The sequence below is a fragment of the Bubalus bubalis genome, chromosome 7, assembly GCF_019923935.1.
Source record: "Bubalus bubalis isolate 160015118507 breed Murrah chromosome 7, NDDB_SH_1, whole genome shotgun sequence".
Taxonomy (NCBI): Eukaryota; Metazoa; Chordata; class Mammalia; order Artiodactyla; family Bovidae; genus Bubalus; species Bubalus bubalis.
The window spans coordinates 29222472-29238484 of NC_059163.1; the positions used below are offsets into that span (position 1 = coordinate 29222472).

At 34.1% G+C, this 16013-nt stretch overlaps 1 protein-coding gene across 13 annotated transcripts in view; it reads left to right on the forward strand.

Annotated features, from left to right (window-relative positions):
- Positions 1–16013, forward strand: part of ANKRD17 (ankyrin repeat domain 17) — a 166172-nt gene that overhangs the window by 107452 nt on the left and 42707 nt on the right. For all 13 annotated transcript variants that reach the window (XM_044945787.1, XM_025289919.2, XM_025289918.2 and 10 more), the window contains 6 exons: positions 7824–7935; positions 8065–8210; positions 11026–11168; positions 11578–11791; positions 12816–12991; positions 14038–14200. In XM_044945787.1, coding sequence (XP_044801722.1) covers positions 7824–7935; positions 8065–8210; positions 11026–11168; positions 11578–11791; positions 12816–12991; positions 14038–14200 — 954 coding nt within the window. The remainder of the gene's footprint in view (positions 1–7823; positions 7936–8064; positions 8211–11025; positions 11169–11577; positions 11792–12815; positions 12992–14037; positions 14201–16013) is intronic.

A 16013-nucleotide genomic window follows, 5' to 3' on the forward strand; every position in this document is an offset into this window, starting at 1 on the left:
TTTGAAAATTCTGATCTTACTGACAGAAGTATGTAATAATTCTGTGTGTCTGTATATAACACCTGTTAAGTTCTTTTAAAAAAAAAAAGTTATTTTAAAACATTCACTTACCATGAAACCTCAGAGCAAAGTGAGGTTGGGAAGAAAGGATAGCTTGTGTTTCTTCCTGAAGTAATGCCAAGAGGCCTAGCTTACAAGACTGCTGAAGGAGGTAAGGGTATGTGGCTTTCTTCAGGACTGAGAAATGTTTGCAGTGTATTTATTTTTGTGTTTTGATTAGTACCTGATAGAGAGACTAGTATGAGAGTGGTGGTGTACATTATAAAACTTGTTTTATAAATGATCAGTTCTTTATAATTATCAGTTTTAGGGAAGGAGACAGGGAGGGAGAAAGTGTGTGTGTGTAACATTGCACCATTAAGGGGCTGTACTATTAAGCTATTGAAAATAGCCTCCTTTTCATTAAAATGTTTCTTGGTAATACTGTGGAAAAGGAATTTAATTTGTTCTTACTTGCTTTTCTTATTATAAGAGCTAACTTTTTTTTGTTTTGTTTTGAGCACTTAAAATTGTCAGGGGCTATTTTTAAGGAATAACGTTATTTAATCTTCAGACTACACATATGAGTAGCTACTCCTAAAACCTCATTTTCCAGATGAAAAAATCAAGGCTAAAAGAGACATTAAGAATTGGGCTTACAATCACTTCATTTAACTAAGAAGTGGTGGGGCTGGTAGTCAAACTTAGGTTTGTTTAACTTCAAAGGTACTCTTCCAGATACCATACTATAAGCCTCATTTTTCATTAAAAAAAGAAAAAGACGTTCATTTGATGAACCACAGTGGTTTACATTTCTTAAGGATTGCATTATAGAATTGGATTGAACTTTTTATTGAATTTGCATTATTTTCTCCAATCTGTTTTGCTCTGAATCTGTTAATGTTTTAACCAGAAGTATTTTTTCTAGTTTTTATGGGATCAAAAATTGGTCCATAAGTAAAAATGAAACTTCACCAAAATATAAAAGGATTTCTTTTTTAATGCTTTAAAATAAAACAGCCCCAGAAAAGGTTCCATTAAGTATGATCATGAATTTATTGAATTTGAGATTATTATAATGAAATATAATGAAATATCTAACTTTACCACTTAGCCAGCATAAATTTCTGAGAAGCTGCATAAAAATACTTTTAAAATATTAAAATTTAAAATACAACATACATTTTAAATGTAGTACACATTTTTATTAAAAAAAAATTTGACTATGGCTCCTTAAAAATCTGCTTCTTTACATGAGGTTTTTCAGATGGGTTAGACTAATTTGAGTCACAATACTTTTCTTGAAGTTTACCATAATTGAATAGTTAGGAATTAGAAATTTCTTGCATTACATGTTTTAGAACACATAGTACAGAATTAATAGTCAGAAATAATTGCTTACCACTTTTTCTTTAACTTTCAGTGTTGCTTTTTTTAATTTACTAGTTTTTATTGATACCAAGAAGTTACTTAAAGTGGTATATATAAGATTCTTTGGTACTTAATCCATCTGAAGTTTTTATTAGATTCTCAAATACAAATGCCATGAGATTTTACATAATGCATATTTTGATTTATATGTGACAGTACTGTGCTATTATAGACAGGTGATATGATGAAAAAGTTAGTACCAAGATTCTTCTATTATGAAAGATTAAAAGTTCTCTAATTGAATCCTTCATGTGTTTATTTAACAAAACTTAAACTTTTTGTTCTTAACACTTTACAAATACTTACTTGTTTTTCTTTAACTTAATCTTTATAACAGTACCATGAAGTAGGTACTGTTACTATTCCCATTTTATAGGTGAGGAGAGACATCTTACCTAAAAGCCAATTTTTAGAGCAGCCAGCTTTCAAATGACCAAACACTTTGGGTCTAGAATCTAAAAAATGAATCTGGCTAGATAACAAGGTGTCATGTGTGTTTAATCTGCATTGTTTTAGCATATTTCCTAGGTCGTACCGCATATTTATCACAAATTTTAAGGAAGAACAGAAGAAGTTTAATTTTTAATGCTTCAGTATGTCTCATTTTGGGGCTTCCCTGGTGCCTCAGACGTTCAAGACTCTGCCTGCAATGTGGGAAACCTGGGTTCCATCCATGGGTCAGGAAGACGCCCTGGAGAAAGGAATCGCAGCCCACTCCAGTATTCTTGCCTGGAGAATTCCATGGACAGAGGAGCCTGTCACAAAGAGTTGTACATGACTGAGTGACTAACACACACACACACACACACACACACACACACACCTCCTTTTGAAATGCTAATGATTCTTGGAAAATGGTTGTTTAGTTGATCATTATAGTTGGGAACTAATATTTGATTTCATTTATTCATTTATTTATTTTGTTATGCTTGGTCTTCATTGCTGTACTCAGTCTTCTCTAGTTGGAGTGATTGGGGACTACTCTTACTTGCAATGTGTGGGCTTCTCATTGTGGTAGCTTCGCTTGTTGCAGAGCATTGTCTATAGGCACACAGGCTTAGTTGTTCTGTTTAATTTCTGGCCCTTAAAGAGTGCTAAAGATAACAAGTTTGCATTCCTTGTAAGAGTCCTCAAATCTTATGTTCTATAACTAGAAATCACCCTTGGTGTTTGTGCCACAGGCTCTTCGCCTCTCATGTAATGGTTTTATTGAATTGTTTGGATATTTTCCAGACTTTTAAGATTACTAATACCACACGCTGTGCTGGTACCAGAATTTATTTTAGCAGACATCAATAAATGATAGTTAGAAGTGATTATTTGGGACTGTTTTACTATATATTCTGATAACATAGCTCTGCTCTCTATTTTTATTTTGCTTAAGTGATATAATAAAACTTATACCTGGATACTCTAGATATAGAAACATGTAGATAGGAATCATGTAGAGATTTTTAAAAGCTATGGTTTTATATGAAACAGTAAATCTGGTTGTCAGAGTTGAATCCCCTGAATTAATTAAATATTTTCTATATATTATTGTATTAAATTTTAATTAACTGTGCTGCCGCTGCTGCTGCTAAGTCGCTTCAGTCGTGTCCGACTCTATGTTGCCCCATAGACGGCAGCCCACCAGGTTCCCCCATCCTGGGATTCTCCAGGCAAGAACACTGGAGTGGGCTGCCATTTCCTTCTCCAAGGTATGAAAGTGAAAAGTGAAAGTGAAGTTGCTCAGTCGTGTCCGACTCAACGACCCCATGGACTGCAGCCCACCAGGCTCCTCCATCCATGGGTTTTTCCAGGCAAGGGTACTGGAGCAGGGTGCCATTGCCTTCTCCTTAATTAACTCTGCTGCTGCTGCTGCTAAGTCGCTTCAGTCGTGTCCGACTCTGTGCAACCCCATAGACGGCAGCCCATCAGGCTCCCCCGTCCCTGGGATTCTCCAGGCAAGAACACTGGAGTGGGTTGCCATTTCCCTCTCCAATGCATGAAAGTGAAAAGTGAAAGTGAAGTTGCTTAGTCGTGTCGGACTCGTAGCAATCCCATGGACTGCAGCCTACCAGGCTCCTCCTTCCGCTAGACACTAAAAGTGAGAAAGAATTAGTTGTTCTGTTCATGAGTTCTAAAACCTGTGTTCTGGCATGAACTGAACTTGTGTTCCAGTTCTAAACTACTTGACACTTTTTTCTCAAATTTCTAAAGGCTTTCCTTAAACTTGGAGTATCTTATTGCAGTACATCTCAAAAACAGAAAAAGTAAGCTTTCTAAGTAATTTTGACTTTTCTTTTGTTTTTAATAATTAGCATATATCTATTATCTTTTAAAGAAGGTAAATACATATCAATACTGAAATTGTAAAACTATGTTTTACCTTTAGTGGTATAAATATCATTTGGTACTTCTCTCTTTTTCCTGTCTTTGCAACTTGGAAAATAGTTTCATCATGATTTCATGAGAGAAATTAAGGAGACCAGAATAAAATGAATTGATAGTAATATGTAATACTCGGCCATTAAAGCATTCTACCTTAAAATGCACCTATTTTCTATTTGTTTATATGAAATGTTTTAAGTGGGTTGTTACTATCTTACTGATTTGTCTCATTTATTGAATGCCCTAAAGTGCTATCCTTTTTGATCTTATATATGACCCCTGATATGGTTAGAGAATGAGATGTTTGGGATTGTGGAGGTCTACGAGTGTTCATCTCTTTAAATTCTAACAGTTTTCAAAGTACTTTAATAAATTTCTTTTTTTATAGTTCAGATATATTTTTTCAATTACATTCCAACTCATTAAAAGTTGCCTTTTCCTTTAATATTGCATTTGTCTTATGATTCTTCCTTGGTTTTTTTTTTTCCTCTTATAAAATTGAGTAATCATTCCTGGTAACTTATAAACCTGATAAGTTTTATATCAGGTTTATGATATAAACCTGATATAAACATGATATATACATACTATGTATATATCATGATAACAACATACTATGATACAGAATGGTATATTTCATGATATTGTGAGCTAAATGAAAATTTTCTTTAGAATATAAACCTGGAAAGCTCTTAACAAAGCTCTTCTTTCCAGATTTCTCTCAATATATGACCAAGAATGTGACTTAATAACCAGTATAATGTAAATTCAGTGTTACTTTACCTTCTAGAAAATCATCATCTGTATTTCATTTCCTAGATTAAAAATATTCAAAAGTGCTTTTTAAAAATATATATATATCTTGTCAGTAGTTAATTTTAACCCAAATTCCTACTTTAGTTAAATTTTTTCTTGATGTATTGCAAATCAGGATATTTCTTACTGTTTTGGGAATGCATAGGTATGTATTTGAGAGGGTGAAAGTTTCATTTCAGGACCTTTAAGTTTGTTCTTTATTGTTCTAATAGGTTGTTGTAAAGTATTAGCTGCTTTAATTTCCCCTTAATGCAGAAATACAGTGAAGTGACCTACTTTTAAGTTCCCCAAGGAATTTGACTAACCAACCACCCTGCTCAACTTTAAATATTTTTTCCTCCAACTCATAAATTACTCACATTTCTCTCTTAGTTTGAACCTAAATTTCCTTTGTACAGTACCTGTAAACTTCTAGTAAGCAGAGACTCTTTTACCTTTGTCAGCCCTGGAGTTCCTTGCAGAGTACTTTGACTGTAAAAGATGCTTAATAAATGTCAACTGAATTGATATTTTATAATGTGGGAAAAAAACCAATTTTACTGATTCTCTAACATTTTTCATGCTTACCTTTCAAAACTTTGTCTCTTCATTCTCTATTAAGAGTGACACCGGTTTCTTAACTTACTCTTTAACCCCCAGAAAACTTTTAGAAAACTTATAAACTTGGTAAAGTTGACTCTTCGTCATAAAGATGGCTCTTCTACTGATAGTTTGTACACTAACATAGAGAGTGCATAATACAGTTAGACTTAATATTATGCTTCCCTCAGTTGGCTGTGCCTTAGGGCTGCGCTGTGATGTTATAGGGTAAGCAGCATTTTGTCCTCTTGGTTTTCTTACACCAATCTTTATCACTCATTAGCATGTGTGACCATTAGGTTATTTCTCTGACATTTGTCTCCATTTCTCTAAAGTCAGACACAATAATTCCTTCCTTATAGACCTGAAATGAAGATCAACTACTATAACACAATCAGAGCTGTCACTCATTTAAGTATTCATGTCCTTCTCCATTGTTGTAGTTGGTGCATCTCTCCCTTGGGGCCAGTCCATCCCTGATCTCTGCAGTCAGTAGCTCTGCTCTCTGCAGCCTCTTCTGCAGAGCAGCTTTTGCAGTCACCCTCTTCATCCCTGACTAGTAGGCTTTTTCTTATTTCTTGATTCTATTTTTTCCTTCTGTGTCTTGTTACTCAGTTTTTTATAATGGAGCTTGGTTTTTAGAATTACTGAACTTGTGGGAGATTATGCCTGTCCTTTTTGCATTTATTATGTGATATTATATATATATATATATATATATATCATATATGTAGTCTTATTTTAATTAGCGATAGTCTTTGATTCTATTACTCTTATAGCTACTGTCATTTGTTCAACTTAATTCTCATCTATTGTTTCCTAGGCAATACATCACTAAGGTAGAGAATGCAAGCATAAATAAGACATATTCATTACCTTCCAGGAATAGATAGTCCCATGAGAGTGATAGATACATAATTGCATATTTTCTGGTAGCCACATTTTAAAAAAGCAAAAAGAAATAGGAATTAATTATAAGGCTATATGTCACATAATATATCCATAATATTATTTAAACATACAATCAATACTAAAAAGCTACTGAGGTATTTTACATTTTTACTTCATACTGAAGTCTTTAAAATTTAGTGTGCATGTTATACTTACAGGTTAGAGTGGTCAAATCATAAGTCATAAACTTTCCTGACTTTAGCACCAAAAACCTCTCATCCCAGAAACCGCCTCCATACTGGGCAAATCCAGATGGCTTGCCACTCTATTTCTAAATATATATCTCAATATAACTTCATTGGAAATACTTGATTTGCATTTAGATTTGATTAAATGACTGAAAAAGTAGGTATCATTATTTAATTTGCCCCAGACATACAGAAAAGGTTTCTAATAACCGAATTATCAGTTTTTAAGTTAAAATTAAATAAAATTTAGAATTCAGTTCCTCAGTCACTCTAGCCATATTTCAAGTACTAATAGTCACATATGGCTAGTAGTTAACTTTTTTGTATAGCACCAGCTTAGAGTAATAAAAACGTGAGGACTCAACTCACTAAATAAGTATTTAAACCATGCTAGAGTATGGCCACTGGTAAATCCAATATTCGTCCCTATCATTGGTAGAAGTCAGAAGTAAACTATTAACAGTGTCATCATGTCTCAATTATAGGTCTTGGTGTTTCAAAGTACTCTATATCTTATGTATATTTTTTGTTCCTTTGACTTTTTATGGGCTTTGTTCCTTGAATGCAGTTACTTGAAAATAGTGTTTTCATTTCAAGACTTGTTTTTCAGCTTTCTTAGTTGAGTCCAGAGTAGCTAATTTGGCCCAATAGCTGAGGATTCTTCTCAGTATTCTGGTGTGTTTTGAGGGCCTTTCTGCTCTACTGTGGGAATCAAACCATTCCCAGTCCTGTTTAACCTCTTGGTGGTGTTCAGCCCCTTCTAGTGGTCTTTCCCTGGCCTCCGATAATTTTCCTTATGCACATGTGCTGATCAGAGCTCAGCTGAAGACTCTAGGGGAGCCCTCTGTGGGTCTCTGGAGAACCATCTGAATGTAGCGCCTTCCTCCCCAGTAGTCTGCCCCATGAATTCTAGCCACCTTCACTTCTCCAAACTCTTCTTCAATTCCAGGGAGACTGCCGGACTCTTTTTGGGTATCCTTTCCCTTCACTTTAGCCTGGAAACTCTCCGGGCAATACAATAAGTTAATCATTTCTGTCTGCAGTGATCAGTGTCATGTATTGCCTGTCATTTCAGATAACCTTCCTTTTTTGTTTGGAATGGGAAAATAAATCTTGTCTGTGCTACTCCATTTATGTGTAGAAGAGAAAGTGAGTCCACAGTAGTATTTCTTAAAACATGTAGCTGAAAATAGCATTTGGTTGGAAAATCATACTTTTTTTCTTGCTTGCTTTAAGAATTGCCCATCAAGTTCAAATATTAGTCTTTATTAAAAAAAAAAATTCACATGTTAACTGCTAATGGGGAGAAAAAGATTTAATATCCAATTATTTGATAAGGTAGAGTGGTATATGTGTGGGTGTGTATTTGGAATATGTACATATTATGCAATTGATGTTAACATTTTTAACTGTCTGATGAACTAATCAACAATTAATTTTTTACAGACTGAGAGTAATCATGACACAGCGCTAACGCTTGCCTGTGCTGGTGGTCACGAGGAACTGGTACAAACTCTGCTAGAAAGAGGAGCTAGTATTGAGCACCGAGACAAGAAAGGTAGACAAGAGAAGTTCATTAACTTTTTTCTGAATTTGTATCTACTACTTGTAGTCCTATATTGATGCTTAGATAGAATAGAAAATAACACTGTTTCTTTGCTTAGCTAAGATCTTTATTTTACTTCAGGTTTTACTCCACTCATATTGGCTGCTACAGCTGGTCATGTTGGTGTTGTTGAAATATTGCTGGACAACGGTGCAGACATTGAAGCCCAGTCAGAAAGAACCAAGGATACACCACTATCTTTGGCTTGTTCTGGGGGAAGACAGGAGGTATTATTGTTCCCAAGTATAATTTCTTTTCCTCCCTCCATTTAACAAATATATGGTTTAATTTATATGATTTTGTAGGAACAGTGGACAGACATTAAGATTTATCACAGTAACGAAGCTATTAGCTTTTTAGCAAAAGGATAAGAATTAATGTTAGCATAAGCTGTCTTGCCAAAAAAAGCATACATTGTTTATTATCCTACTCATCTAAAAGTACTGCCTGCCATGGAAATCCCTCTATCCTGCATTCAGACTAATAGAATGATTAAGACATCCCAAATCAAGTCAGCAAGCTTCCCATAAGCAGGGCCCTGTATTCATTCATCTTTTCCTCTCCCAGGGTATTTCGTATGAAAAGCACTTAAGCTTAGCCTCTGTTGCTGTCTACATATAAGATTAGTAGGGAATTAAGAGTGTTCAATTTTTAGTTGTTTTGAGTAATTTTATCTTTTAATTGTTCCCCAACCCTTCTTAACTCTTGGTTCTTGGGTAATATTATATAATCTTCTAGCTTTTTTTAGCTAGAACAGCTGGTGTACTTAGGTGTGGACTCAAGAACTTATAACTTTACTCACTTGTGTGTCTTCTTAATAATCAGTTGGGTAACCCCATTTTAAATCCATTTTTTAAATCCAGTTATATTCACCAGTTGTGCTGTCTCTTTGTATTGATAACTTCTCAATAGGGAAAAATTGTATATGTATATAACTGAATATAGTTGAATCTTACATTTAGGAAGCACTCTAGGTCATTCTTTTTATTTCACCATTCTCATTATCTTATGTATTCCACAGTGGAGGTGATTCTATCAGTCAGAATTGTAAATGTTCTGTTTCTGGAATATAATGAATAAAATTTTGACTTAACTGAAATTTTTGATCACTGTGTGATTTGAAGAGCTTCCCAGCAAATCTATATATCTCAATTTAAACTTCATTGGAAATACTTGATCTGTGTGTGTGTGTGCTCAGTCACTCAGTCATGAATGACTCTTTGCAACCCTATGGACTGAGAGACTGAGCGCGCGCACACACACACACACACACACACACACACACACTTTATTGCTTAAGGGACTCCTTGTAAGATAAAATAACCTAATGCCAATTTGGGGACTTGATTTATAATCTTATTACATAAGCCACTTAGGCTTACTGACTAAAGGAAAAATCTGATAGAAAGTCACAGCTTCAGAAAAAGACAAAAATTGTATGATATTGCTTACATGTGAAATTAAAAAAAAAAAAAGATTCTAATGAACTTATATACAAAGCAGAAATAGACTCACAAACACGGAAAACAAGCTTACAGCTACCAAAGGGGAAAGGAGTAGCTGATGAATAAAACAGGAGTTAGGGATTAACATATCCTCACTACTATATATGGAATAGATGACCAACAAGGACTTACTATATATATAGCACAGGGAATTATACTCAAAATTTTAGAATAACCTATAAGGGAAAAGAATTTGAAAAAGAAAAAATTTTATATGTATATAACTGAATACATACGTGTTCAGTATATATATGTATATATAACTGAATTATTTTGCTGTACACCTGAAACTAACAGCAAATCAACTATGCTTCAATAAAAAAATAAAATTTAAAAAAGAAAGTGGTTAAGAATGTGAACTTAAAAAACAAAAAGACAAAAAAAGTGGTATAATATAGACTAAAAGACCCCTGAATGACACTTAAGTAAATGCTAATATTCTCAGCTATCAGGGAATGTAAATTAAGACCCAGTGAGATATCACATCTACTAGAATGGCTAAATTAAAGATTGACAGTACTAAATTTTGCCAAATTGCCAAAACTAGAAACAGTAGTGATGTTCATCAATAGATAAACTAGTGTATTCATTTAATGGAATGCTACACAATACATACAAATTACTCTCAAACACTGTGTGATTCATTTATATGAAGATCTGTGGTAAATGAAACTAGCCTGTGGGTAGAATTGACTGGGAAGGAACATGAGTAAATAACAACTGGGAGGGAGATTCAGGAGGGAAGGGACATGGATATACCTATGGCTGATTCTTACTGATGTTTGACAGAAAACCACAAAATTCTGTATAGCAATTATCCTTCAATTAAAAAAATAATAAAGTGGAAAAAAATAGCAGATTTAAATTAGTTTTATCCATTTGTCAGTACTCAGTGAATATACAGTTTAAGTTTTGTGCATTTATTTAAAGTTACAGATTTCACCTAAAAAAAAAAAAAAAAAACCTGAATAAAAATAAGAGGTTAGTTAATTGTACACTTACTGATGTATTTAAGGGAAATTGTAGGTGTCTACACCTTACTTAGAAACAAAATGCATCAATGATGAACAGACAAGTAACTGTGATAGAAAAGTAAGCATAGTAGAATGTTAATAGTAGAATCTAGGTGATGAATGTATGTAATTTTTTTCAATTTTTCCATGTGCTTGAAAATTTTTATAGTAAAATGTTGGGGAAAAATAAGTATTAGCTTTATTGCAAAATTTTTTTTTATTTAGTTTTTAAGGACATTTACATGTACAAATGGAAAAAAAATCTATAGAACACGTGAAGTATAGATCTTTCAATGAAAATACTGTCATTTCAACAGATTGCAAAATGGATTTTACTTATCCCTTTGTTGACTTCTAAGACCTTTTGCTTTTCATTTGAGACTGATTTTGTGCAAAGGATGAAAGGACTTTCCCTTTCTTTTATTATAGACAATATACCAGAAAAAAAGAGAAATCATAAATATACACCTTGCAAATTGTCTCGCCATAAGAAGAAAGCCATTTTTTCCCTTTTCTTTTTCCAGGTGGTGGAGCTGTTGTTGGCTCGAGGGGCAAATAAAGAGCACAGGAATGTTTCTGATTACACACCTCTAAGCCTGGCTGCTTCTGGTGGCTATGTGAATATTATCAAAATATTACTAAATGCAGGAGCTGAGATTAATTCTAGGTAAGTTTTAGTCTCTCTCTCCAAGTCCCTTAAGAGCGTAATGTTAAAGATATTTGTAGAACAACACATCTTTAATGCCATACTTAGGAAATGCCTACATTACAAATTTAGAATTCAAATTTAAAATTATTGACATACAACTTGAAAAAATTATCAATTACTGTATTTCTTACGGAATTGAGTAACTTCACTTTAATAATGAGTTAATTTGATTTTAGTCCAAATTATTGTACAGAAAGTATTCTGGTTCTGGGTAGTAAAGGATTTGAAGTGTGTTCTTAAATAAGTCTACAGAATAAAGAATCTTAATCTTCAATCATGAGATAGAATTCTGTATTATCATCCAATTTTTCCAGGACATTTAAAAATGTATATTTTTCCTTCTGTTCTTCCCATATTCCACCCCCAGAACTGGTAGCAAATTGGGCATTTCTCCTCTGATGTTAGCAGCTATGAATGGGCACACAGCTGCCGTTAAGCTCCTGTTAGACATGGGCTCTGACATTAATGCTCAAATAGAAACCAATCGGAACACTGCCCTTACCTTAGCCTGCTTCCAAGGAAGAACTGAAGTGGTTAGTCTTCTGCTTGATAGAAAAGCAAATGTGGAACACAGAGCTAAGGTAAGAAGAGGTCTGAGATTAGCCTATGGATTTATTTCTTTGACGTTTAAGGTATACATTGGCAATATGCTTATTATAATTCTAGTACTTTGTAGTAATAGTCATCTCTTACATATATATTTATACATTTAAACAGAAGCCATTCTATATGACTTGGTTATTAAGCATCACCTCTTTAAAATACCTTAGCAACTTTTTTTTTTAATCTTCGAGAGAGACATTGCTTTCTTTTTCTTTTTTTTTATTTTTAAAAATTTATTTGTTTATGGCTGTGAAAGGTGTATCTGTGACACGTGGAATACTCTTTGTGGGCTTGCAGGGATCTCCATTGCACATGTGGGCTCTTCGTTGCTACACGTGGGCTTCTCTCTAGCTGTGGCCCATGGGCTTAGTTGTCCTGCAGCATATGGAATCTTAGTTCCCTGATCAAGGATCGAACCCATGTCCCCTGCATTAGAAGGTGGATTCTTAAGCACTGGGCCACCAGGGAAGTCCCACCAATAGATTTTTGTAGGTAATAATGACATTAGGGTTGTCAGCTAAAAACTATATACTATCATGAAAGAGAAGAGAGGAACAGAGCTTCCCCGGTGGCTCAGTGTTAAAGAATCTACCTGCAATGCAGGAGACCAGGTTCAGTTCTTGGGTCGTGAAGATCCTCTGGAGGAGGAAACGGCACCCCCTTCCAGTATTCTTGCCCAGAGAATCCCATGGACAGAGGAGCCTGGCAGGTTACAGTCCATAGGGTCACAAAGAGTTGGACACGACTAAGTGACTAACACTTTTCACTTTCATATGCCAAGTACTTTCATCGTTTTTTTCCCCCACAAATTAACATTAGGCAGAATCATCTGCTTTCAGTAGACGTCACTGTAACTGAGAGAGGTTAGTAGTGTCAGTGTTGAAATTGAGATGTGAATTTTGGTAACAGCTATATAATATTATTCCCCCAAATTATTATTCTTTAACATTTTGGTACTTTCTAGTCTCTTACGTGTTGTTTTTTATTTTTCACTAAACGTAGACTGGCCTCACACCACTAATGGAAGCTGCCTCTGGTGGTTATGCAGAGGTGGGCCGAGTCCTTTTGGATAAAGGTGCTGATGTTAATGCCCCTCCAGTGCCCTCCTCGAGAGATACAGCTTTAACCATAGCAGCAGATAAAGGGCATTATAAATTCTGTGAGCTTCTTATTGGCAGGTATGATGTTACCATACTCCACATGTGATATGGGGTTACTAGTGATTACTATTCTCTGTGCAAATTGTACTATTTAAAAATCAGATGTGATTACTTCTATGAACAGTGTATTTTTTTTTTTAATGTTTTAAACCTACCTATGTTATTTTCCACCCATACAGAGCTATGCTGCATTGTTTTTTTCAGTGCAGCCTAGAAATACTTTACTTCCTTTCTTGTCTGGGTATACACTTTTTAAGTGCTATAATAAGCTGTTGTCAGCCATAGTCCCATCACCCACATAGTTTTGCAGAGATGTCACCCTAATTCGTGTAAGTCTGTCAATAATCTAGGCTTCACCATTGATTTTTCATGTTCTTTATGGTAATTAGGACTTTTAAGTGAGTTATGAAACTGTTCAAGATATAAGATAGAGTCCAGAATTTTTTTATTTTAAGTCACTTAGAGGTTGCCTGCCAGTCTTTCAGAGTTGCTTGTCTGCTAAATTTGATTGGCATGGTGTCCTAATAGTAGTATTTAGTAGTAGCTACTATCAACTAGTGTTATTTGCCATGAGTCTTATTCACCATGGTGCCCACTGAGTGCTAAACCTTCATGTTATTTTAGGATTCATTCTTGTCCAAAACCACGTAATATAAATACATGAATACAAATAATCTGAAAGATATAACCACCTCATAGGATAATGTTTGTGCTCTAGGATACTGTTTAGTATATTATGATATTAACAGGATGTATCTTCTTATTTCTCTAAAAATTTTTTACATTTTCTCAGGATTTAAAATCAAAATTATGCACAAAGAATGAATTATTTTTAATTTAAAATAAGAAAAGCAGTTATTGATGTATGGTTAATTTTGATTTAGTGGCTTTTAATTTGATGAATGGAAATTCTTTATAATGTAATTTTGAGAGAAATACCTTTTAGTCCTATATATTTTTAAATAATTTTTTTTCCTTTAAAGAATATTTTCACAAGTTAATAGTTGATGTTTATTATCATTTGTGTCATTTCATTTGAAAGTGATATTGTGTCATTCATTTAGGGGAGCCCATATTGATGTACGTAACAAGAAGGGGAACACTCCATTGTGGCTGGCAGCAAATGGCGGACACCTTGATGTGGTTCAGTTACTGGTGCAAGCAGGTGCAGATGTGGATGCAGCCGACAACCGCAAGATAACTCCTCTTATGGCAGCATTTAGAAAGGTAGAAGTCTTTCATTCTCATCCACTTGGATGTTTTTCACTTGACTAGGAAGTTCATAATTTAATTATCACTAAAGACCCTCATTTTAGGAGCTAACAGCAAAGGTAAAAACAGTAAGATAATAAGCACATAATCACTCTGATGGCAACATTGAAAGTTAGATAATAGGTATCCCAGAAAAGCTATCAATAGTATCAGTATTGGATGTCAAAGCTAAGTAAACTTTTAAAAATTGTACTATGTAGAATTTTTAAAATCTAGTTGCAGTCTTACTCTTTTGCAAAATATGAATCCAGCTAAGAGTAATTAATTACTTAGTTATGAATGAGTGTTTTCTTGTATTAGCACACAGAAAAATTTAACTTAAATTGATTTTATTTTTAATTATTCACATTAATTTCTAGGGAAAAAAAAGAAGAATGAAAATTGAGCTGCCAATATTTGAAACCTTCAGAAGTAGAAATAAATTTTGTGAAATTGAAACCTTCTGTAGTGCATAACATAGAACTATATATAAGTTACTTGATTTAATGATTTGGTTGATCTCCTAAATGCAGGTCTGATTTGTTATTTGGAAAGCCAGTTTATTATTCCAGGGATTATAGTTTTGAGTTTTCTCATTCAATAGGTAAAATCTCTTACAGATTCCAAATTATTTTGTTGTATTGAAAAATTGGTTTTTAAAAAAATCTTTTCCTTTTTTCTCTTATTAATTTCTCTTATTCTTTATACCATCTCTTCCCTGGGTGTTCCAGGCTACCTTCCCACTGACTCTGAATTTTTTTTCCTCGCTAATCATACTTATTCTCAGTGACTAGCTCCCTCTTCAAGCAAGCTAGCATATCAAGTTTATCTTCCTAACCATTTCACTCTGTTAGTATCCTCTTCAAGAAACTTTTCCTGTCTCGCCAGTCTCTGTAATCCTCTGAAATCGAATCTTAGTTGTTCTTCAGAGACTAATCTAGTGCCCTTTGAACTCATCTCCCATTGAGTCCCTCATGTGATTTTTCCACTTGCTTGGTCTTTTTTGTGTCACTGTCTCTCATATCACCTTTGTTCTCATCTCAGGAATGCCCATGTCCTTCCTCAATTTTCTAAAATTACTCATTTCTTGGGTGCAATGTAAATCTCCACTTCTACAGAAACTCTTCCCATTCCATTTGAGCTCACATTGAAATACCTTATCTCTTAAAGATTATAGAAATTCTACAATTTGCTATTACCTTTATCATTTATTTTGACAAATATATTGTTATTACCTTAACATATAACATGCATATACCTCATGTTTCCAAATAGACTTAGCTCCTTAAGCAGGGCACTTTTATACACCTTTTATACTCTTTTGTTATTCATTTCAGTACTTATTTTCTTATTACCTACTGTGTACAGTTGTACAGATTCCAAGTGTTGCATTTTGTACAAAATGTAATCAGAGATCCACAGACAAAATTAGGTAACTGAATTGTCCCATATAAATATTTTTAAATACTGTAGAAGTGTTAATGAGGCATCAAGCAAAGGTGCAAATGCCATTTAAGGTATTCATTAAAAGATACAGGTAGTTTTTTAAAATTAATTTATTTATTTTAATTGGAGGATAATTACTTTACAGTATTGTGGTGGTTTTTGCCATACATTGTCATGAATCAGCCATGGGCGCACATGTCCCCTCATCCTGAATCCCTCTCCCACCTTCCTCCCCACCCCATCCTTCTGTGTTGTCTTAGAGCACTGGCTTTGGGTGCCCAGCATCATGCATTGAACTTGAACTAGTCATCTATTTTACATATGGTAATATACATGTTTCAGT